Source organism: Amblyomma maculatum, chromosome 1 (genome assembly GCF_055883805.1).
Source record: "Amblyomma maculatum isolate TAMU_Amacu chromosome 1, ASM5588380v1, whole genome shotgun sequence".
Lineage (NCBI taxonomy): Eukaryota > Metazoa > Arthropoda > Arachnida > Ixodida > Ixodidae > Amblyomma > Amblyomma maculatum.
Genome location: NC_139344.1, coordinates 290,098,373 through 290,122,882, shown reverse-complemented (window position 1 = coordinate 290,122,882; position 24,510 = coordinate 290,098,373). Strand labels below are relative to the sequence as shown.

At 46.5% G+C, this 24,510-nt stretch overlaps 1 protein-coding gene across 1 annotated transcript in view; it reads right to left on the bottom strand.

Annotated features, from left to right (window-relative positions):
• The window catches only part of LOC146206785 (serine/arginine-rich splicing factor 12-like), a 30,402-nt gene that overhangs the window by 3,398 nt on the left and 2,494 nt on the right, over positions 1-24,510 (bottom strand). The window contains exons 4-5 of the mRNA XM_084591571.1: positions 21,578-21,707; positions 14,247-14,318 (exon numbers count right to left, since the gene is read on the bottom strand). Coding sequence (XP_084447697.1) covers positions 14,247-14,318; positions 21,578-21,707 — 202 coding nt within the window. The remainder of the gene's footprint in view (positions 1-14,246; positions 14,319-21,577; positions 21,708-24,510) is intronic.

Sequence of the window (24,510 nt, the reverse complement as noted above, 5' to 3'; positions counted from 1 at the left end):
GCGTGCTGTCGACAAACTGTATAGCATGCAGGGAGGATTGCCTTGTGGAGAAAGACTGCGTCCCTATAGAGATCTTCCAGCTGATACTTGTAAAGAGTGGGTGGGCTACTGTATTCATCATCATCACTGTATAATTTGATTAAAACTCTTGAAAACAGGCTGACACATGAATACAGCAGAACCCGTCTGCATTCTAGATTTGTTTTCAGCATACTGCAGAAATTGAGCTCAAACGTGCCACAGATTGGTTGTGTGGAGCATTGTGTTGAAATCACAAAATCGGTAGTAAGGTGTTTCTGCCTCCCCAGAATCCACTTTCTTTTGAAGGGTCTAAATCAAGAAATTAATGAAAAAAAAGGTAAAAGAACAAAACCTTGTGTGATTTGAAGTAAACAGCGAAATTGGTCGAAAACATTCTGCTGTGTGCCAATAAAGCTTGCTTGTCCAGGAACACGGTGCATGATTTTATTGCATTCTTGTCCTGGAGCATCAATGGACAAGAAGTGGAAGCTGTGACAGATTTTCTGTTCTTGGGCTCCAAGATTACCTCGGAAGGAGACTGCAGTCATGAAATTAGGAGACGCCTGCTTCGTGCTATGGTCTTTCCAGTTGTGATGTATGGATGCGAGAGTTGGACTGTGAAAAAGGCTGACCGCCGAAGAATTGACGCGTTTGAATTGTGGTGCTGGCTGCCAGAAGATCAAATCAGTCGATATTGTCGACCACAAACCCTGACTGCTCATTGGAGGGTCAAATTCTAAAGTTAAAGCTCAGCTACTTTGGTCATCTGATGAGAAGAGAGGAGTCGCTGGAGAAGGGGTAGGCAGCGAACGCGATGGTTAGATGGCATCCTCGAGGCACTGCAGATTAAGTTATGTGATGTTAGGAAGATATAGTGAGAGACCGGAAAGCGTGGCGTGACATGGTCCATAGGGTCACGAAGAGTCGGACACGACTGAACGACTGCTGAACTGATCATATCCAAAATGCACGAATGTTGGTTGCAGCACACGATCTTGCTATTGTACGGGCAACAAGCTTAATTTTCTTTACGTAGGCTGCATGACGCCTACCACAGCACGAGAAGCGAATATTCGAGGAAAAAGTAGTTGAAATGGCTCTGAAACCTTTCAACACGTTTGTGATGGTTTAGTAATGCTCTGGTAGGTTTAATCGCATTCAATCACTTTCGAGCGTGTTAACACCCGCCGCAAAAAGTAACGTGCGCAAGAATCTGGTGATTCTGGCAATAACTATAGCGTTCACCAAGAAGAACAGGACAATTTTTGCGTATACAATCATGCGGAACACATTCCGTCGTAGTTAAGCTCCATAAAAATTGATTGGCTTTAATAGATTCGTAAAATATGTGCTTTCGGCTAGCAGAAAATTCGCTCAGATGCCCAAAGATACTCTTGTTTCTCTTTGTTTATATGTCAACAGTAGTACTAGTTAAGCTTTATAATGTAGACGCGCGGTGTCTGCTAAAACTTCGAAACATTCAACAGAACGCGTTTCGACTACAGCCTTGTCCTTGCTCGCGCAAGCAGACTCGCCGCGCGAGCTGACGGCGCCGCTGACAACAGCGCCGCCGCGCGGCAATCACGCGGAAGGGACCAGCTTTTCCTGTCCGGTTTTCACACCTCCCCTTCTAGACACCCTAACCAGACGGCCTCTTCAAACTCAGGGTAATGTCATTTGGCTTGTGCTCCGCACCAGCCATGTTTCAACGGGTAATAGACACTGTCCTGGCTGGCTTAAAGTGGCAGATTTGTTTGGTATACTTGGATGACATCGTCGTGTTCTCATCAAACTTTAAGGCCACCTGAAAAGGATGCGGACAGTGCTGGATGCCATGGGACATTAAAATCGAATAAGTGCCACTTCGATTACGAAGAACTGTCATTCCTGAGCCATATCGTGAGCAAGGATGGCATTCGCTGCTGTGATTGCTCAGTTACCGCAGCCTTCCGACAAGCTGTGTGGAGATTCCTTGCACATCTGCGCTGGGAAGCGCAGATTTTGTCAGGAATTTAATGTGCACTGCCGACTGTTGACGCAACTTAGTCTGATGTGCCCTTCAAATGGGAAGCACCGCAGGTGGACGCATTCAAGGAACTTAAGCGCTGCATACAGACCCCTCCTCTCCTCTGACACTTCAACGAAAACAGCGAAATACAGACGCACGCAGCGTTGGCCTAGACAGTCCTCCTTCAGAGAACTGAAGGACAAGAAAGAGTGCCTCTCAATCACCTGGGCAACATCGAAGTTCCGTCCGCCCGACCATTCAATGTGGTAAGCAATCGCCAAGCTCTCTGCTAGCTGGCAAATTTGAAGGACCCCTCCAGCCACTTTACCTGATGGAGCCTACGTCTTCATGAATTCGACATCACAGTCGTGTACAAGTCCGGACAAGCACTCCGATGCAGACTGCATGTCACGAGCTCCCGTTGAGGAGCCACCGAAAGACGAGGACTACTTTGTGGAACCACTAAGCGCCAGGAACGCAGAACAAGAGCGATCAGACCCGGAGCTGAAAGCGCTAGCCAATTAGAAGGAAAGATTGCTTCCCTTCCCCGTGTTCAAGTCTCGGCTGTCGCCGTTCGCATTACAAAATGATGTCCCTGTGAAGAACTTTGCACTCGGGGACAAAGAAAAACTGACAAAATTCTACAAGCGTGTCACGATGAGCCAATGACAGGACATCGCCTTGCATGCACATTACACTGAATCCGGGAGAAGTATTATTGGCCACGGTTAGCTGCCAATTTCTCCCATTATGTCAAAACTTGCGACGATGCGATGCAGAGCGCAGGCCGGGAGACTAAGTGTGGGTTTGGACGCAGATACGCTGCCGCAGACGGAGTGAAAAGCCCTTGCGACAGTACTTTGGACCATACAGAATCCTTCAACGCATCAGCTCAAATATGGCCCGACCACATCCCAAAAGCGCCGGGCACACCCAGAAGTCACCCATGTTGTATGCCTCAAACCTTATTACGTGAGCTAAAGTAAAAATTTAGTGTTTTGTTTACCTTTCTGTGTATTTTTTAAGCATCGGGTTGATGCCTTTTTTAAGGGGGAGTAATGCCGCAAACCATTCAAATTGTATGTTTTTTCGACAGCTGCCTGGCACGTGGATCAATTCTGTGCTTTGTTTGATCATACTCGTTGGGAGACACAGCATTATCGGTTTCATTGTCGCACAACATGTTTTTTGATGATTCCGGCCACTCACTTATATTTCTGCAATGTTCTAGGTTGTGCTAGTCATCGTCCGCAGCTTTATCTTTCTTTGCAGCCTTTAAATTGACCACTGACGTGTGAAACTTGCATTCTTAGCTCAATGAGCACATTTGTTGCTATCACCTCAGCTCAGTTTAGTTCTTTTGCAGGCGCAAGTCAGCCCAATAAGAAGTTAATTTTAATACTACCACGCCTGTAAAGAAACTGAGGCTCTTGTGAATTTTTTTAACTGCAATTTCTTTTTCATCCCTCAATAAATATCTATACTGTCACTAATACCCATTATGAAGAGGAATTCCTCTTCTACAAATTAGATGACAGTTCTGTACCAAGCAAGTTAAAGAAAAATATTAATGACACCATCCAAAAACCACTTTTCCCAAGGCAGGAAAGAACCCAGAGGACTGATAGAATTAAAATAGTATTTCTTCACAACAAATTAAACATTCCTTCTCAGCAGAGAAGGGCAGACAGTTAAAGCCCTGGCAGAATCAAAGGCTTGGTCATGGGCATGGAATTTTATTGTATCATAGTAAACGCATGTATAAGAGCAAATGATTACAGACATTTAGAGACAAAAAGCGGAACTCCTGTTTATTGTGCATATAGATGGGTCTTAAAGGGTCATGACCGCTAGCATTTGAGCATAAACTAATTACTGCATTTCATTCCACACACGTTATATTATAAATCCTCATGAGCTCATCCACTGCAGTAGAGTTTTAAAACGATTTTTATTATGAATATCGAAAGCAGCTTTCTGGTCTGGCCACCTTTGGTCACTGATGTCACAAGATACCATCCCCATCTTGCTTGCTATTCGCAACATTGGCTGCAATCTTACAAGCATGCCATGGACGATGGTGGTATTAAGTGTTTTCAGCAAGAACATTTTATTCGCATAATCTTTTTTCTCTGTCAAGCCTACACTATATTATGCAACCTTAGTGATCCTTGGAGTTGTTTGAGCTTCATCTATATAGATTGTCGAGGAGGCCGAAATCTATGGAACAAGTGCTCCTGAAAACTAGCGACATTTTCACCAAGATGCAGTACTGAGGGTTACTACAGTGATAATTACAGCATTTCGCCACAAGCGGTGACATAAGTAGTTTTCGCGGGTCTTTCAGTGCCAAAGTAAAATTATCAACAGTCATTTCTTTGATATCTTAACACTATCTATACCATGAAAGGCAAGATCATTTCCACCGTAATCTCATTACGTATTTTGGTTAGTGTTCTGTCCTTTTAATAGTACTCTGGTTTACACCGAATGAGAGTACATTTGTAGACAACTAAAAAAGGTAAAAGTAAAAAGCACTAGACCCAGCAGCACACTACTACAGTTCAGGTCTTATGAAGCGCTGCAAAGTGTCACATACTGCTCATTTGCATGAGCACACGCTTACTAAAGTACACAACACTGCTAGCTTGAAACTCTTCAGCTTTCATTGAGCAATTAAGTCTGATTACGTGAATTATGTGTTACTGCTAACGACTGGGAACCTGAAAATAGCCTCTGGAGAAGGATGTTCAACCAACTGCTCAGCAGGCAGCCATTAAAATAGTTTCTGCACCCCCCACCAAAAAATTAAAAAAAGTGCATGACCATAGAGCACACTGCTATAGGAATCTCCGGGTATTAAAGGGGCAATGACAAGGTTGTTCGCCATATTGCTGTTTTATACTTCTGTGAACAATATACAGGTCTGCGATTCTACTTTAGTGCTTAGTGCGTGGCGCATATTGCAAAATAAAATATAGAAATTAGCATTTAGAAGCTCCTCCCACTAAGAGTGACCGCCATATTGAAATGCTTGTATGACATCAGAGGATACGCAGTATGGCATAGTCTGCAATGCAGGCTGCAATTTCAAAGGACACATGCAGAAATGCTTAATGATGTTACCGCACGAAAGCGGTAACATCATTAAGCATGTTTTCTCCACCATAAGGCACATGGTGAGTTAGTCGGCGGTACGGTTAGGTTCCTTAGCATATAGACTCATTGATCTGTCGCATTACACCGGCAACAACACCAGCATGACCAACGGTCGCCTATCACCGTAGTGTAAGGTTTTCATTCTTGCGACGCCGATGGAACTGATCAGCGGGCTGTCGCCCAATGTATTTTGGTTGAGTCGGAGGAGATTGACGGCCAATGAGTTGAACAGATAGGCTTGTCTGTAGCTTAACCATGTTAGAAAAAGGAAAACAAGCAGCTACACATACTTTATATTCGCCCTTCTCAGTAGCAATGACCTTGGCCAGGAATGTTAGTAGGCGCCAAACTGCCAGCCTGTGCCGCGATGAGTAGGCCTAGCAAGAGTTGCACGAGTTTGGGGACTAGTTTGGGCGATTACGGAGCAGGTACTCGCAAGGATTAGCGGTTGCATATTGCCATCGATTGTAGTTCTGGCAGTAGTGACCCCAAATCGATGACTGCTTGCATCGCAAAGCGCGGGCACATTGAGCGGGAAGCATCAATATGCCCCTGTCGTGCGAGCGCAGCCAGCAGCTGTTGGCGCTTCTTGCAGCGCAATAGGCTCCCAAAGCATCGCTGGGCGGCGCTGCGGCTCCTGATGGGCAGCGCCATCTGTGGCAGAAAAACACACACTGGGACGCCGCCGGCTCGGCTCGCTGCCTTCGCGACGTGCGCCGCGCGCTTTCTCTCGAACGAGCACGCGCCCTGACGCGCAGGCGCATCGCAACATGCCGCCTGCATTCCGTCTTGATTATTGGACAACCTGCCGCGTATTTCCATGGAGGAAACGTAATTATAGGCGAGAAAATTTTTATTCACGTCAGCACTGTAGAGCAGACGACAGACGGCGATGAGTAAATATTGATTGTGAATGCGTTTCCCACGTTAGCGAAAACGTAGGAAATTTATCTTGAGGCAAGTCAGCTATGCAACTATATTGTCGTATATAATATGTTTAAAAACTGCGGAAGTATTATCAGTACTCTGAGATAAAGTTACTCGCTTGTTGATTATCGTTTTGGCCTGTAGCATGAGATCTATATACGGTTTTGTTTTTATTATTAAGATGTTACTAAAGCAAATCTTGCAGTAGAAGAATAAGCTATAGTCCGAAGGAGATGTTTCTTCAAAGGTTCGAACGCTAGCAGTCTCAAAAGCACATGCGTGCTCCGCGCGCTGCACGCGACATAACCGGCTCGCTGGCTCCGAAGGAAGGTGAAATCCAAGCTCGTACTACAATCGTGCTTTATTTCGGTTCTTACTGAATGGTTGTGCTTTATTTATATTTGGTTTGCATTTACGAAACCTGTGACGCGAATAGGGTGCTCAGTGCGAGTAGTGTCGAGCCATAACTAGGATCGCTTTTGTATTGCACTTCCAACATATCTTGGTTGTGAATAATAATAATGTTGGTTCATTTATTGGCCAATTTGCGGAAATCTGTAAAAGCGGCTCAGCCAAGCATGTTTTCCACCCCCCCCCCTCCTAAAAAAAAAGTCCTCGTTCCTAGATATTTTCTTGGTCGTAGGGCACATTCACACATCATTATCGATCGCGGACGTCACACGCTGGATATCTGTTGATTTGGTTGCTTTCAGAGCACTCGCAAAGCAGGGAGAGAGCACAGAAAATCGGCAAAGCAAGACACGCGCGGAGCGAAGAGCAGGATAATACTCCACCCCCTTCACTTCGTATAGATGGTGTTAAACCATTGTACTCTTTTGATGCCTCTCTAAGACGTCTGTCAACTGTCGAACATTTCCGAGTTTATGGAGAAGGGGAAAATTGGCCCTTTTCGTTTCCACAAAGAACGCGAGACTTCTCAGAATGCTGTCATGTGGTTGGAAAACAGGTCTTGTGGAAACGCTTCCAATGAAATCTGCAAAGTTCCACACGTGAGCCTCGTCTTTTGGCGCTTCGCCTACTATTGTGGCTACCCATGACACAATGCTACTTAGTACCACCGTTTCGCATCAGCGGAAGCGTTTTCTGTATCGCCAAATAACCACCAGGCGCAACTCGATCGCCGCACGTGCACAGGAAGCTAGCGGAGCGTCTGCTCCGGCGACGTCCCATCGTTTCACATTTCGCCACCATGCCAGGAATGCGGCGCTGCCATCGCGCGGCGAAACTTGAGCTTGGGTTCCCTATTGTAGTTTGTGAGCAAACAAAGGTGCAACCCATGGAAAAAGAAGTGCATAGTTGGTATTGCTAGCAGCTTGCATTTTATGCCGTACGTGGGAACGAGCAGCATACATCTAGTCATTACAAAAGCTATGTAAACAAACGAGCTGGGTCGGGCCCGTGAATCTGTGCATTCAAGCGGGAGTTTAGGGCTCGCACACTAAACACTAAATGGTGAAGCACTCATTGAAAATGAAGCACTCAAGAGTCATTAGCTGGACACGCACTAGAAAAACACCAGGAGAGGCTCGGGAGTCTGTCATAGTCACGAGCGCTGTTGCGGGGAAGGCGAGCTGGAGACTGCGGTGGTTGGAAGGATCGCATTCGGTGCGAGCAGGGAAGCGCATTAAATCTCATCTGTTTTGCGATGACGGGACAGAAACGGTGGTGGCGGCACTTGCTTTCATGCACTGGCCGTAACCAGACTGAACATAGTTTTGCAAAAATGTTTCACTACCCGAAAATAACTAAGGTTGACTAATGCGCGCATATAACAGCAAGTCGAGAGTTACCCGCTTCACCCAAAAGTTTTGTCTGCTCCTCTAATGTTGCAAGGTATGCTCTCCAGTCAACGTGTGCTTGTTTAGGATTTCCTTAGTTCTTGGACCAAAATATCGGCAGGCAACAGCCTAGCAATCAGCAACACAATGCTAACCCATCCCCCCTTTTTTGCTGCTCACATGGCGGAAGGAAACGAACAGGTGCCTTTTTAAGGAGAGATGTAGGTCTTGAACGGCCAAAAATGGGCAAAAAGTTTTTAGAAAAGCCCATTTTCCGAAGGTTTAACCATTCGAGCACCTGCGCTCAAATTAGCGCTGAAATCGGTCCCGAAATGCGATAAAATCGGGTTTCAAAACATCATGACAGCCACGAAATGCCACCCAAAGAGGAAATTTTTTTTTAAATCCCGCGTGCGTTCCAGCTGGCTGATCGCTGCCATCTTGAGCTTGGTTTGAAGCTGTTTCCTTTTTGCACGTTTGCACTATCTCAAAATGACGTAGCTAAAGCAGAATGGCTGCGCGAGCCGGTCGCTGTAGCTGCCACTTCGCACTCGTTTGCGCTTGTTTCTCGACGCACCGCTTTTCGCAGTCTTTTTTCCCTCTTGCAATGTAGACGCCAGAAAAAAGATTGTAACCGTGCATGCAACGAGCCTTTGGAAGCCGTAAGGAATGCGCATGAAACAAAAGCCAGAAGGCACCGGCCGCAAGCGTGCAGTCTGGCAACACCACGGGTTCAAATTACAGTGCAAATTGCATCCCGGATCACGATATAAGAAAATACACTTTGTATTGATGCCACTGCCGCGTACTACTCTAAGACAGCGCCATCGCACTGTGTTGAGCGATCGGCGCAAAATCCGTTCTGTCAGAGTTTCACCTCAGCCTCAACACAGAATACGATGCCAGTACAGTGAAAGCTCGTTAATTGAAACCTCAATAATTCGAATTTTTGGATAATTCAAACTACTACTTGGCCTGGCCAAGCTCCATAGAGATGTGTATAAAAAAGCCCGTTAATTCAAACGAGAGTCAGTTCCGCTACGGATAAATCGAGTTACGTGCCGCCGTGCCTGGGTGGCTTGACGCACATCACGCGGCAAAAAAAGCGCCAGAGTAATTAGAGGCTGCGCACGTCCAAAACGGGGACAGATGATGGAACCAAATAAAACTTGCAATGAATGGCGCCATGACCGGCGCGGCGGCCAGCGGCAAGGTTAGGAAATGGCCGCGGTGGCGGCTGCCAGCTCTCTTCTGCGCAACCTCCGTAGCTCGCAACTAAATACTCAGTTCCAACCCTGTTAACTTGGAAATAGGGATAAGTACTGCCATGAAAGGCTATGATCTCTGACAAGGAGTATAAGTTAAACTTTTTTTTTGCCATCCATCTTTCCAAGAGTCAGCAATCATGAAGGATCATGAGGACGGCTTTTAGCGCCGTTCAAAAGCCCCTTGCTGCTATGGGCGTTCCGATGAGTGGAGTGGCAGACAGCACTCATAGCATGATAAAGCAAATGCATACCTGCCAACCTGAAGATTTTAAGAATTACTTTTTAAGAATTTATCTTTAGCGGCACCCTTGCTCACTTACCCGCAAGCAAAATCCGTGTCCCATAGAGTGATGAGCGAAAACTCCATTGTGTCACGATTTTTGCAACGCTTTTGCAGTTGCTGACTTGCATGGGCATTGTCCGAAGACAATGCCAACAGGTTTTCAACAGGCAAACTTCGGGACTTCATTTTGTCCACAATCAATTTCCAATTTTCTGACCTGGCGCTTCCCCTTGGATTGTACCAAGGCAAAGGAGGCGGCTTTCAACTCTACTGGTCTCTTTAACGAAGTATGTCGCAACAATACGCTAAAGCTGCGTATCCCTATTGTTACTTCCGTCCACAGCAATCGAAAATACCTGCTTTTTTAGGGCATCCAGCAAAGGAGTCTGCATCCGCAGCCATTTCACGAACAATTGCCGTCTTCGTCCGTCCACAGGCGTAGCGTTTGGCTTCCTCGCACTTGGGGAACATTTTCCGGAAAAGTGGTCCAGCGTGATCACTGACACTGAGCGGTATGTTCTGTTCAACTAAAAACGCTGTGAAATGGTATTCTGCAAGAATCACACAGAAGTCGCTGTCACTGCAAACAAAACTTGTCAGGTTCGGCTGGCTGTCCGCGGCTCGCACGTATCCTTGGCGCTTTTTCGAAGCGATGTGGATCTTTATGTCGGACTTGCCACCATGTGAAATGTTATCACAGGCACATGTGGTGCAAAATCCGAACTTCTCTCCTTTCTTAGACTGCACCAAGCACAAAAATTCTGCCGCGTACGAATTAAAAAATACTTGTAAGTACTGTCACAGCTTTGAGCCCGCACTGCACTGCAAAACCGCTACTACTAAAACTTCAGTCACACTGAGTCGGACGTGGCCGCAGATCACGTAAAAACAGAGGCCAACACCAAAGTTGTTTAAACACTTGAACAAAAGAACAGCCACTAGCATGGCGGAGGCGGTATAGAGTTTTGGATATGGATTAGTGTTCCCCCGAGTAGGCGTTTGCAGCTGCTGATGATATCACAAATATGTGTTGCCCTCTCGTGGCCGCCAAAGGTACCATAATAGTGTTAACATGGCCTCCTAAATTACCCTTTCGAGCGTGTGGTGTTATCTCCGAGGCCATGATGGTAATAGATGTCCACTTTTTTTTTTTTCCGAAAATAGATCATTTTCCGTAAAATCGTAAGACTGGTCAAAATTCGTACATTTTACGGAAAATTCAGAAGAGTTGGCAGGTATGTTCCGCATCTTTTTTACCTATCATCGTGCCATTTTTCGTTCTCCCATGCTGCTTCCTTTGTGTGGTTGGTGCTTGCGTGGCTAACTTCGTGCTCAGACTCCTTCCCCATATCATTGCATCGTTTCGCGTTTATTTTCCTGCTGTGGGATACGCAAGAAGTGAATTCGTACCGTGGTTGTGTGCACACGCGTCCAGCGCGCTCAATCACCCACCTGACGCCGTGGAGACCCTTTCACGCTGCAACGTAAATCGCTGTGGGTTAGTGGCTGTCTCGTTTTGCCTCAGCGCGGGAACTAGTTACAGTGATGGAATTAAAGCACCAAGCGCTCTCCTTGGAGGAAAAGCTGAACATTTGTCGAACCGTGGATGCAAACCCGATCGCGGAAGGAGCTGTACATCACAAAGGATCTTGGACTTTCGCCATTCACCATGAACTCCATTGATTGCGGGGCACGTGCAGCTTGATGAGGCTGTTTACACATGGTTCAAGCAAGCCAGAGCTGCAAGTGTGTATTTTGATGGCACCACTTTGGGCGAAAGAGCGCTGGAGATAGCAGACAAGCTTGGGATCGACGATTTCAGTGCATCAAATGGTTGGATCGCCCGCTTTAAGGGGGGACGCGACCTTTGAAAACCGAAAAATCGCGAAAAAGTCGATTTTTGGAAGATTATATATTCCGGTAGTATGTCTTATAAACTACCATTTCTGTAATTATCAATGCCCAACTCGCCGTAGAAATGCTCGAAATTAATTATTTAACAAGCGGCGGCAGCCGCGGAGCAGCGAGCAAGCGCCGAAAATTCCCAAACTTCGCGCGCGCACCATTCCTCTCCCGCCCAACTGAGCGCCGCCATCTTGGTCTTGTTTTGTTTGTGAATTCTTGCGCTTTCTTCTGCCACCCTCGGCGGCGGCGACGACGGCGCGGTCGAGGCGTGGCTTGCTACCGATTGAGAGCCTCGTGGCGGCTTTCAAGTTTCCCGCGCTCGAATTCAAGGCTGCGATTGGGCAAAGCGCGCGATCCGCGAGAACGCGGGGGATCGGGCGACTACTATTGGCTGCTGCGGCCGCTGACGCGTCGGTCTCCGCCTCCCCGTGTCGTCTGCTACGGCTCTTTGCTGTCGTTGTTGGCTGCCTCGAGGTGCGACACGCATTCAATGCAGACTTTGCTAACTTTTTTTTTTTTTCGTTTCGGCGTTTATGCCGCGGAAGATAACCCGGGAAGTCGCTTGTCGCGTTTGGGCCGCTTCTTGTTCCTCCGGCGAGATGCCGCGATAGATAAACCGGGAAACCGCTTGCTGCGTCTGCGCCGCCTACCAAGCTAGGGCGAAATGCCGCGGGGGAATCGGGAATGCCGATTGTCGCGGCTTGCAGGGCTCAGGATCGACGGATCTCAGCATGTGGAAAGTGGTCCGCGGCACCAAGGCGTTCGCTGTAGCTGATCGGCTAGTCGCACAGATGTTCGCTGTAGCCAAGATCGACGGAGCGCCATAGCCCTAATGTATATTTTGACGGCCGCACCGGACTTGTTCGTGATAATTGCGAGTGTTCGTCTTAAGTGGGGCCTTTATAAGTGGGCTCGACTGTACCTGAATAAATTTTTCAGGGCAAGGCAAGCCCATGTATTCAAAATATTATGTCTGGAATTTGTCATAATTAATTTGGTTAATCAACATAGGTCTAATTGATAACAAAAATCCCAGTTCTATGATATTTTTCAGCAAGAAAATTTTGAAAAAGGGCTTTGTCTTGCCCTGAGGAACCTATCTAGGAATCAGCATGACAAATTGCACAATGCCAGTGCCTTTCACAATTTCTCCAGGCTTGATATAAAGGACCTATTCGAACCAGTTTGATATTATGCTTCTGTAACTTGAGAACTAGCATGCACAATTCTATGAAACTTGGTGGTTTTTTATTTGTTAATGTCATGAGCCTGTCTTGAAAATTTCATCATGATAACTTGAGAAACAAAAAAGTTATTGTTCTCTCAACCTTTGAGAGCCGTTTTCTCAGAATCAATTTTTTGCACAGTGTGGCTGCTAGGGAAAGTCATAGCTCAAGAACCGCTTATTGGATTTTCATGAGGTTTTTTTTTGTTACATACCTAAGTAAATTTCTCAGGGCAAGACAATTCGTTTTTTCCAAAATATTTTGTGTAATTAGGGGCAGTCAATTAAAATATCATTAAGTCAGATGTAAATTTTAACACTAAATTTGGGGCTGTACTAAAATTTTTCAGAGAGGAAATTTGGAAAAAGGGAATTGTCTTGCCCTGGGGAAACTATCCAGGAATGACCATAACAAATTTCACACTGCTAGCACATTTTGCAAATTCTCCAGGCCCGCCCCTAGGGACCTATGTAAACTATCTTGATATATTCCTCTAACTTGAGAACCGATGAGCCCAGCTCCATGAAACTTGGTAGTTCTTCAAATGTGTGTACTATGAGCATACCCTGAAAATTTCATTCGAATACCTCAAGAAATAAAAAAGTTGGTGTTCAAGGGTAGCCTCCCCCCTTAAGAGAAGGCACGATATTTGCTATCGGACCGTGAACGGCAAGGCTGCAAGCGTGGACACTGCTACCGTAGACAACTGGAAAGACTGACATTATCAAGGGCTACGAACCCAGGGATATCTTCAATGCCGATGAAGCGGGCCTCTTCTATAAGGTACAGCCATCAAAAGCAGCAGAGAACACCTCGTGTCGGATGGCTCAAAGATGATGAAGCTCACGGTGCCTGAGAAACATCCGGGACCTGCCACTACAAGCCTGGATGACGTGCGCAGAGTTCTTGTGGACTCGAAAATGGGCAGTCAGGGAAGAAAGGTTTTTTTTTTTTTAGACAACTGCTCCGCGCACCCCAAGGACACTATGTTACTGCGGAACGTCAAGGTGGTGTACCTTCCAGCCAACACAACAAGCCACTTTCAACCTTTGGATACTGGCATCATAAAAAACGTCTAGCATTTTTACAGAAAGTGCATAGTGAAGCGATCCCTGGCCTCAGTGGATTGCGGGCAGCAGCAGACTGGCATTACAGTTCTTGATGCCATGCACGGCTACGGCATGGAGCGCTGTCACTGCCGCAACGCTCAAAACCTGTTTTGTGAAGTGTTTCGGTGACGCAGACTGCGCAGCAGAACCTGTAAGCACCGAAGACTGCGAATTCGACAAGGCCATGGAAGCCGTTGGCGCCTACGGGATCGTGTACAGCGATTATGTTTCTGCAGACGACGCCATTGTCACCTCCGAGATGATGACCATTGACCAGATCGTGGCCGAGTGTGTCGACACGCACAACAGTGGCGACAGAGAGGAGAAAAAGTCACCAAATGCCGTTTATTAGATTTTGATAACATATTTGGGTGTCTTTAATGTCCCTTTAACATTAGGCTTATGCTTTGCCCAAAGAACAGGATGAAAAGCAAGAGTAAGACCTGTCAGGGCCATATGAATATGCTACCATTAAACTTTGCTACAATGAAGCTGGATTTATGCACACAACACAGTTACATAACAAGCTCGTGCTACTTGCCTTCTAGGAGAGTAGCTCTGCCGTCTCCTGTCCCGTGAACGTGAACGGCTGTACGAGTGCCTGCGGCTGCGCCTGAGATGGCCAGAGAAGGAAATGAATGCATTATAAAAATCCATCCAGCTCACAATATTTCCATGCATATGACATGCAATTTCTGCTACGAGGTACTTCCTGCAGTAGCGGAGGCAACTATGTCCTTTACATTTCCTTACACAGTTATGCCTGTGAGTGCGAAGTTCAGTGGGCTGCTAAATCTATTAGCTCAATTTTAAAACTGCTTCCAACATTGCATTCTCTACTTTTTATAGTATCTATCCGTATATTAAAAATAAATTTCAGATGAGCATTTTTTCCCCTATTGTTTGAGCAGACAGCAACAATAATTCTGTAACACCTAATTACCCTAGAAGAAAAATTTTTGCATGTTTGAAATCAGTAAAAAAAACAATTGCGAGATTTCATAAATTTTGGGTTATAAATAACAAAACTAAGACCCATGTTGGAAGCGTTGCAAACTCGTGTAGTTTCATTACAGCTAAGGCCGCACATTTTTTGACATTCTGCTCTGCAACAGCCGTTCAAACAATACTGCAGGCAGGACAAGGCCCTTAAAACAGCGCTATAACATGGACAAATAGAAAAAAAATTGCGTCTCAGCATCCACCGGTATGCCGTCTTTTTTCGGGACATGCGATTTGAGGGGGGGGGGGGGGGGGGCTCGACTTACAAATAATGTAAATAAGGTTCGCGTTCGTGGTGATGCCGGCGGCTGCTACCTTGAATCAAGCTGCATGCTGGTTATCAACTGCTGCCGTGCTGCTCTCCAGCATGGTTATATTATAGGACGATATAGAATTATAGCTAAACGCGCAAAAAGAAAAATGAAGTTAGAAAAAAACGCTGGGCTGTGACAGGTACTTTTCGGGATATTTGAAGTCTTGTCCATACAATCATGAAATGCCAGGACAATTCGGGAGAGTTGGCAGCTATGTAAAACCAAGATGGCAGCGACCAGCAAGTTGCTTCACCCACTGCGCGCAGGAATTTCGAAACAATTTCACCCCTCTTGGGCCGTATTCGAGGCAACCGGCACCGGTGGCATTTAAAAAGTCATAGTATTTCCTGACTGAATTCAGTGATGATATTTTAAAGGCTAGTGCACGAAAGTACAAGCATTCCTAAGATGTGTTTCTCAAAATCTGTTTTTTGCCCTTTTCAGCATATTTAAAGACCCGCATCCCCCCTAAAGGGAGGACCCTGGTTTTAAGACATTATTTTTTATTTACGGGTAGATTTTGATGAAAGTTGCACCATTAATGCAGCCTTTTGTGCTGATTTCAAATATTCACATTAATTTTATGTAAGCCATTTAGTTCTGAAGATATTGAGCACTTTATGTTCTTTGTTTGGAGGCGAGCTGTCAGTAAAACTACAGGAGCTATAATCAAATCAATTTAGAACACAGAGAATGCAAAAATCAAGATTGAATGTCCTGGCTCCATTTTAACCAAAGTTACAGCTTGTCAAAGTTCAGAGACCAAAAAGCCACCTTGACACCCCAGAAAACATGAAATTTTTAAAAACTTTCCACATTAAATATTACAAATTCATTTATATTTTTGCACTGTACATAAGTTTACCTTTCTGGTGCAAAAGGAATTATAGCAATATCATAAGTAAAACCAGAGATATCGCACCTGCAAACATGTAGTCCTCAATATTTTGATTTAGAGAAATTGAGGAAAAACTTGTTGATAAATTTTTGAAACACCAAAGCTAACAGTAACTCATTAGAGACTTAGTATAGCGTATGGACGCTTTCGTACGATAAACGCCAGCAAATTATTACCGGGTTAAGTTACTAGGTAAGTGGAGAAATATGGGAGAGGCCTTCGCCCTGCAGTGGGTATAATCAGGCTGATGATGATGACTCCGTGTGTTGCATCGGCGCTTTTAGTTGGCCGTACGAAAGCGCGAATGCAAACTACGGTAGCGACATCTAGATTTAAAATAAAAAACCACTCTCAGGCTTTTTTTTTTACTCCCAAGCCAAAACTAGCTAAGTCGCATCGGGAAACAGTATCACTTGCTGGGCTAGTTGGTGTGACATTGCATTATGCAATGTCACATCAACTTAGTTGGAGTTAGCGCCTGTCCCGTCCGTCTTTCTGTGTGGTTCGTCTAAAACTTGGTGCTGTATTTCCTTTGGTTTATCGCATCGGGATTTTGGCCAGTTTCGTTGCTGTGCAGCTTCGTTGTACTCCGTAATGTTGGTATTCCCATGTTGAATACTTTTACCTTGTATTGCCATCATGGTGAGTACCGGCTTCCTTTTAGCCCCATACTGCCAAGCATATTTTTACGGATACACATGTGTAAGCAGTCAAGCCAAGGCGATCCGCATCATAGCATTGCCATGCCAACAAAGCAACGCTACTCGTCAGGCTTAGGGACTGCGCTGCCGTCGTTCAGAATAAAAAATAAAGCAAATTATTCACTAAATATTTGATCTGAATGCTATACAAGGCAAAGCGAAGACCCCGTGTGCCGTTTATAGGCGGCAGCGCGCCCAAAAACACGGTAACTAAGACAAATTCCCACCATCTTGTTAACGCTAATCTCCAATCGTACGTGAGGGCTGGGCACGATAAACTCAAGTTTCGGCGTACGCTGGCCGATCGTACGAAGGAGCTCGGTCCCGGGTATCGTGTAGCGCATGCGCACTGCGCGTCACGGTATTTTTGGCGTGCGCTATTCCTCTGCGTGTGTCTGTGTATGCTATACTAAAAGTCTATTATAGTTGGTTCTGACTAGCCCCTGATGCCAATGCATCATTTCCCATCGATATAATTCGCCCTCAAAGAATGAAATTTCTGGCGAACGGAACGCATGGTCCGGAGGCCGCCACCAAGACTAGTGCGTTTGCATCGTGACCTCCGCAAATCATTCTCACGTTCATGCAGTAAACGCAGTCAGCCTTGATAAACGACCGCTGCTCGTCTTGCACCGCGTAGCATTCAGAAGAAAGTTTATCTCGACAAGATTTGGGATTCCGAGCAATCTTCTCTGTTTCGCGTGACGCTGCTTCGAGACTGCCGCTGCGGCTGGTCGCGGCACTGCCTCACAGGGCAATCTATCCCGGCGTTGAAAGCTGCACTTGCTCATCTGCACCCTCACGGTTCCGTACGCAGCAGATCGTGCCGCTCCTCGCTATCGCACTGAGCACGACCGGCTATGTTACGCTGTTATCAGGCCATCGTGGACTCGACGCAGAGCGTCGGCGCTTCGTCATTGATTGCAGATAACCAGATGCGGCGATGCAGCGTCCCCAGCGCGTTTATCTCCTCTCACTACTTTTTTTAGGCTAATAACGAAACGTGAATTTCAATATTGCGCATTTCGCGTTGTGGTTACGATGAGGGAACGGCGCTAGGCCAACTAGGCCTAAAGGAGAGACCTTTTCAAAATGGCGCCGGACCGCAAGCAGTCAACGCCGCCAGCCAACCAAAGCTCGCCTTTTGCTCACGTGTGGTGGGAGTCCAATAGCAGGGCGTGGTTCACGCAATCTTATTCCTTTGTTTTCCGCTTCGGTGGGCTCGCTCATGGTCACCAACAGAGATATAGGAATGGCCTGAATCGCAATCTTTGAACGACACCAAGATTATGTCCGCGAATCGCGTATTTCTCGAACTGCAGGAGATCGAAATTCGGCGCGATTTGACCTGCGCTATATGCGCAGATTCTCTTCTTTGGAACGCTGTAACACGCAAATTAGGCTATAGTTTTCGGAGATAGCTGCGGAAAGATCTCAAAATCGCGAAAACAAGAAGATTGAAAATCCGATTTTCTGACAGATTTTCGGCTGCAAAGACCCGGGTCCCCCTTTAAGATGATTTCGTAGTTTTTAGTGTTTAAAGTCCTAAAGAAACTGGCTATGAGAGACACTGAAGTGGAAGACACTGGACCAGTTTTTACCTCATGATATTCGCTGCCTTCATTAACCATAGAAACTATGTTATTGCTTCGCGCGGTGCGTGCTTTCGTTTGCAGCATGAGCATGACCTGCGCCACAGTACATTGTAAGTGTCATGGACCTGAAGGCATGACTGGCCGAGATACTCTTGACTGGTTGGTTATAAAGGTTGTAACTCAGCACTAACACAATGCCCTTCTGCGGGGCACTACCGCGCATGCAGTAACTGCCTTGAGCACGAGCTGCGCAGTCTCCGGCAGCACACGTCTGCTACATTGCACAAATAAGCGAGCGCATCTGCCATATCAAATCAAGCTAGCATGTCATGATTACAGACATAAACAGAAAACATGGAGAGTGGCGAGGTTCGTGACTTGTGAAACTGTTTAGCATAAGTGATTTTCTTTTTAAAGGCCCACAGAAACAGTCACCAAGATGCCACTGATGAACGTGTTTAGTGTGTAGAAAATCCTTTTGGGCATTAACCGTATAATCCTTGGAACAAAGCGAGCGATTTATCATTAGTTTTTAAAAATTCGCGGGCAGAGAGGTTGTCGCTTGGCGGTGTCGCATAGAACTATTTCCTTAACCCGTGACGTCACGGGCGAGTCTACTGGCAAGGCTCGCTAGAAGCTGCCATTAGCTGCGGCCACTGCAGCCATGACGTCAAGGACACAATTGCAGTAGCTGCGAAAGTCTGCTCGTGCGCTGCTCAACTCCTCAGGCACCTCGGGTGTGTGCGAGTGAGGTCAGTGCCTTCAAGCCCATGGCACGCATGGTTACGATTCCCTGTTAAACAGCCGGCTTAACCACGGTTACATTTAACCGAGGTTACCAAACTTTACCACGGTTAACCGCCAATTGCAGTTCGCTGTTACACAGCTCGCCGCCCTTCTCGGTTAGGCGGCCATTGCCCATCAAGTACAACAACTGAAGCAACACAGTTATCGGCGGAACGAAGCCGCATTTACAAATATCATGTATATAACGTGTTTTCAGGAGTACCAGAGGTTCGTCAGACGTCAAACACCGCACGATGGCAGCACCTCCTCAACCGCCGCAAACACTGTCGCTGTGGCCCCTTCTCCCGCATCCGTACGCGAAAGACACTGCGGAGTGTTAGCGCTGATGTCCGAAATAAAGTGTGCTAAAATTTGTTGGCGTCTAGAATACAGAGTTGAATATCAAGTATGAAGCCCTTGTGAGGATCACTGACCAGCAGCAAATTGTTGATGAGAGCGATAGCCATGATACAAGCAAGTTTCTGCTCAAGCCAGCTGACTCTGGTGCATTTCGGCTCATCCGATCTGCTCGTACTAGCTCTACGATTAATGCGTCGCCAGAGTTAATCCCGATTCTTTTACTATGGCAGGATAGGATTCACAATAAGGCAGTTTTGTAAGTAGACGATTTACGACAGCGTTGATCAGTTCCAAAGCGCCGACCGCCGCGGCTTCAAAGAGAAACAATTTAGGCCTAGCAACGACTAGGGACCGTCGCACACAGCGCAATTGTTCGGCGCGCTCGCGCGCCCCACGCCCGCGGTAATTGTATACGTACCTCAGCCTGCTCGCGGCATCCAGTACTGCAAGCGATGCAACTCGTGCACTTTCATAACAGCTATGGCCGCACATTTATTGACGTTTTGCTCAGCAACAAGCCGTTCACTGCAGGCAGGACAAGGCTTCAGTACACAGTCGCTGAGTTCTCGGCCGTAATCGTCTGGCATTCTATATTCTATACTGCATATTCTATACATCAACCCTTAAACGTGATGCAGTGGGCAAATGAACAACTTTGTGAAGCAGACCCGCTCGTACGTTTCACGCCCTCGGGCGCAGACGAGTAGCCTCAGTCAACAGATGCCGCCATAACCTCGGTTAACGACGCAAACCGAGGTCGCCACGCTCTGTTTGAAATAACAGTGGTTTGGTTCGCCATGTAACATAGGCTAACCATGGCTTCGCGAAACCGCGGTTAAGCTAACAATAATTAACCCTGCCCCTCACGCAGGCACCATGTGCGAGCGAGGACTGGTTGACGCAAGTACGCCAGCGAGCAAGCAAGTGCGCGGCAACCAGAAGTTTGTCGAAGTGACTCATTTCCAGGCGGAGCTTTGAACTTGCTTGTATTCTTAATTTTTTATGACTCCCTTCCGCATACGAGTTGAGAGGGAAAATTGAAAGGGTCATTTTTCATCACAAATTTCTCTGGTGTTGCAGAAGCTAGATCGAAAATTTTTGCAGGAGAATGATGGGTGGTTCAATATCAGTGTTATGGCGTTTACCCTTCTTGGTGACCATTTCTGTGAACCTTTAAGTTCAAATTTTTTTTCAAGTTCTTGATAAGGCACAAAACCACACACCTCTCCCAAAGCTGCATCGCATGCGTGCACACCTGGCAACAGAAATGCACACTGCATCAAGCTTATGCACAGGGAAGAAATTGTTTGGGACTTGCATTGCTCCCCCGGGAGATAGGAAGCGTAATTCCCGCAACGTTTCCTGCTGCTTTGTGGGAGTTGTCTATTGGGAAATAAAGAAAACAAGGGGAGGCCAGTGGAAACGCATGCTTCACTGCTAACCAGAGCACAGGGGAAGTGTTTGCTTTCAATGTGTGTTGAAATTCGAAACTCCACTGGACCCACTTTTTTGTCACCTTTATGAGATAGTATACCTGACAGCACAACCAACGCGGGAAGCTGGTAGTCGCTGAGGAGAGCACGCGTAACAGCATATTGTACAACCGATGCAATGCCAGTCCATTTTTATCGAGAGTTTAGTTACCTTCAAGTTATCCCAACTGCCTGAGAATTCCCAGCTTTCCCGGTTGGCCGACATCCTGGCTGACGATAATATTTGGCGCTACCCAAGACTGGCACAGCACTTCAACCCCTAGTGGCTGGTTATAGGAAAACAGTGGTGCAAGAACACTGAACCTACATCTCCAAGCTTAACACCCTGAAAGCCTTTATTAAATGATGGTCTTAACTTGAGACAGGAGTGTTAGTTGTTCTGGCTTCAGATATTGTCACATGTATTTGCAGTCATCCCAAAATGACTTTCCAAAGCAAGCACGGTATGTCATGTTTAGTGACAAGAAAATCAGAAAAACCAGTCTTAGTTGAATTTGCTGTTCAATGCCGCTAAGTTCAAATACAGCACTGAACCGAATTACCGAGCGCCAATGGGTAGCACAAGCATCAGACAGCCTAGCAGCAAGGTGTCCATCATGCAGACGTGCCGTGCCAGTGGGTTCTACCATTGCTGGCTCTGGCAGTTTGGCAACGCCCAGCAGACGCTGTTGGCTTTCATCACTGCTTGGTTTCAAAAACTGCACAAGCTAATAAGCCATTCACCTGGGACTCCGGTCACGAGCGTATGGAGACCGGCTTCGAGACCGCCGCCTGCCACGATCTTCATGCCGTCCATGTCCATATGGAGAGCGGGTTCTGCGCATCCGCTCCCGCCCCCTCATCTCTGATGGGGCTGGAAAGGAAAGTACAACACCACTTATCCACTGCTCTCAAAGGCTAAGAGCACTTTAGAATTTTCATGCAAAAGTAGCATGTTCATGTGTTACAGCACCACAACAACCCCACAGGCAATGCAAACTTGGCTGTCCCCATGGTGAGGACACACAAAACAAAATACAGAGTCGCCAACTGTGGAAGTCTGGAAACCGCACTGATGTTAAACCTCCTTTGACAAAGGTTATTACACAATTACATAGATGTCTGTACTCATTTAATTTTCGCAAATACCATTAAAAATGTATGGAATTTTCAAATTGTATTCGCTTATCTGCTTAACATATGAACCTCGTCCATGTTTACGAATAAACAAGACAACAGAGGTGGCTCTGCAGTCTGCAATCCACGGTAGGCAAAAGCACGAGAGCATCATGTGACCAAGCTTGCCAAAAGCGACGTGCAGATGCCTTTTTGGCAGACTAACCGGTCTCCTTTTATGCAGAGAAAGAGGCAAAACTCCAGTCATGCGTTTCCCATACAAAACTGGCTATTTCTCTGGAATAATATACTAGACCTGCATTTTGTCAAGTTCATGTGCACACAAGGCTATGTGGGTATTTTGTGAGCCTCAACGGTAAGGACAAAAGCGATGGAAAAACAGCGTCCGGTCCCACACGCTGTACCAAATGAAGAGTGAGTTCAAGGTACACAAACGAAGCATTGCTGCCAGCCAGGGAAAATGAGCAACATTATTTGCAGTTTTCGCACAGCTTATAAACCGCAGAACGCGCCAAGAATTACAAACCTTTGGACGCTTACAACTACTTTCAGTCGAGTAAGTAGACTGATTTTTGTCGCTATTTAACAGCGCGCTCAAACCACGTACAAAGTATTCCGCTCGAAACATCGATACAGCATAAAGCAGCTGTATGGTTAAAGTGTTCTAGGCAAGCCTGGAAACAGTAGCAAGGCCTTGGCAGTGCAACCACTCTACACCTGTTGCATCCACTCCGAGCGGCTCTCGGCGTTAATGTTCGCAATTTTATCACTGGTATTCGTGCTTTTAGTTTGCAAGCTGCATCGGCCGCGGTGGTTTCATAGTTCCCAGTTCAGTCCCAGCCATCGTAGCCACGTTTCAGTGTAGGATAAACTCGGAACGAAACAGTGCATCATGCAGTACGTAGTTCATGTAAAGATTGCAAAAGAATATCAATAAATAGCACAAGTCGCACGGCAATAATCAACTCCACAACTCATTCACAGTTAGCCGACATTACATTCCGTAAAGAAGGCTAAACTCGAGTTATCCACGACCTGTGGGCAGGTGAGCGCCTGGCGAAAAGGTGAATAAGCTCTAGCTTATCTGTGACGAAGTACTTGCCGCATGTTCAATGAGCCGGCATCTATACCCAGCCTTCGTGCTTCACCGCGGCGGCCAGCTGTTTACGGGAGAAATCCGTGCAACCTTACTAAAATTACTAATAGGAGACGCAACTAGAAGGCATGGTACTTTAGTTTTTTTTTTCTGACAGCAGCAAATCAACCCGGGCTTCGTTTGCTTGCCAACGTTTTATACAGCATGAGAAGGTTGTGTCAGCATGAAGGTGGCCTATTGTCCTTTTTCCATCACAACAGTGCAGTCATGCAGTGAAGCCAGCCTAGCTGACCGAAGGTTTGAGGTGGCCAGAAGACAGAAAAATGCACCCAAATAATGTGCTTACAGGTACCAGCCCTCCGCGCCGATACGGTGGATCTTTTCCGCCAACGCAAGAGCGTGCTAAAATCTGTTCTTCACTTAAACAATAAGCCGACAGCAAAAAAAAAAAAAGATCTTGCGGATTTCTGACCCATACAGTGTTATTGATAATTGCAATACAAATAAGTTGCGCAACACATTACCGCTGGTGCGGCGCGCGGCTCATCGTCTGCACGCTGGCTCCGCTGCTAAGGCGTCACCGCAATTTACATCTTTCTTTTACTAATACTATGGGATCGGCAGTAAGGCAGTTCCATGAGAGACCATTTACTCTAGCGCTGAGTAATTGCAAAGCGTCGTCGGATGTGCCTTCGATGTGAAACAATTTAGGCCTAGCGACGACCAGGGAGTAGCGCTCGAAAAGAGCGCCGTAGTACGCCGCGCCAGGGGGCGGCGCCGCTTTCGCAAGCGGTGCTGTATGTGCTGTGAGTTTGTCGTTTTCTTTCATGATGCCGCTGAGAGCGCACGTTTTTCGACGTTTTGCTAAACAATATGTCGTGCGAACGATGCTGCTACGACGTACGGCACGGGGGTATACGATGTCTCGCCGCAGGACGAACACCAAGGCTTTATAAAAATGTCGAAGGATGGTACTTTAGACCCTACTTTTTTAGGTGCTAGTCTTGAACCGTAGTTTAACTTGAAAGTATACATTGTTTAAGCAGGACAGCTCAATCGTATATCGAAATGGGTCGCACTTCATGTAAAATCAATGCGGCAATAACTGGAAAGCATCTTTCGCAATATCTGCATTCCGAATTCGGTAGCTGCCCATACGGTTCATTCGCTGTGTTTGTGTGCATTTACCATTACGACAATAAAATATAATTGAAAATTCATGCATCGTGAAAGATATAGATACGCCCTCACTACGGAAGTGGAGCGCAGTCCTTCGCAGCCACCCCGGCCGCTGTGCTGTTTCCAACAGCAGCCGCTATGTCAAACGGATGGTATACAGTTTCCTGGCGCGCTCAAATAAAGCACAAATAGCACCGAGGCGTCTGATAGCTTTCACGAGCACCCCGAAACAGCCCTTTTACACTGCCGCACCGCAGCATCAACA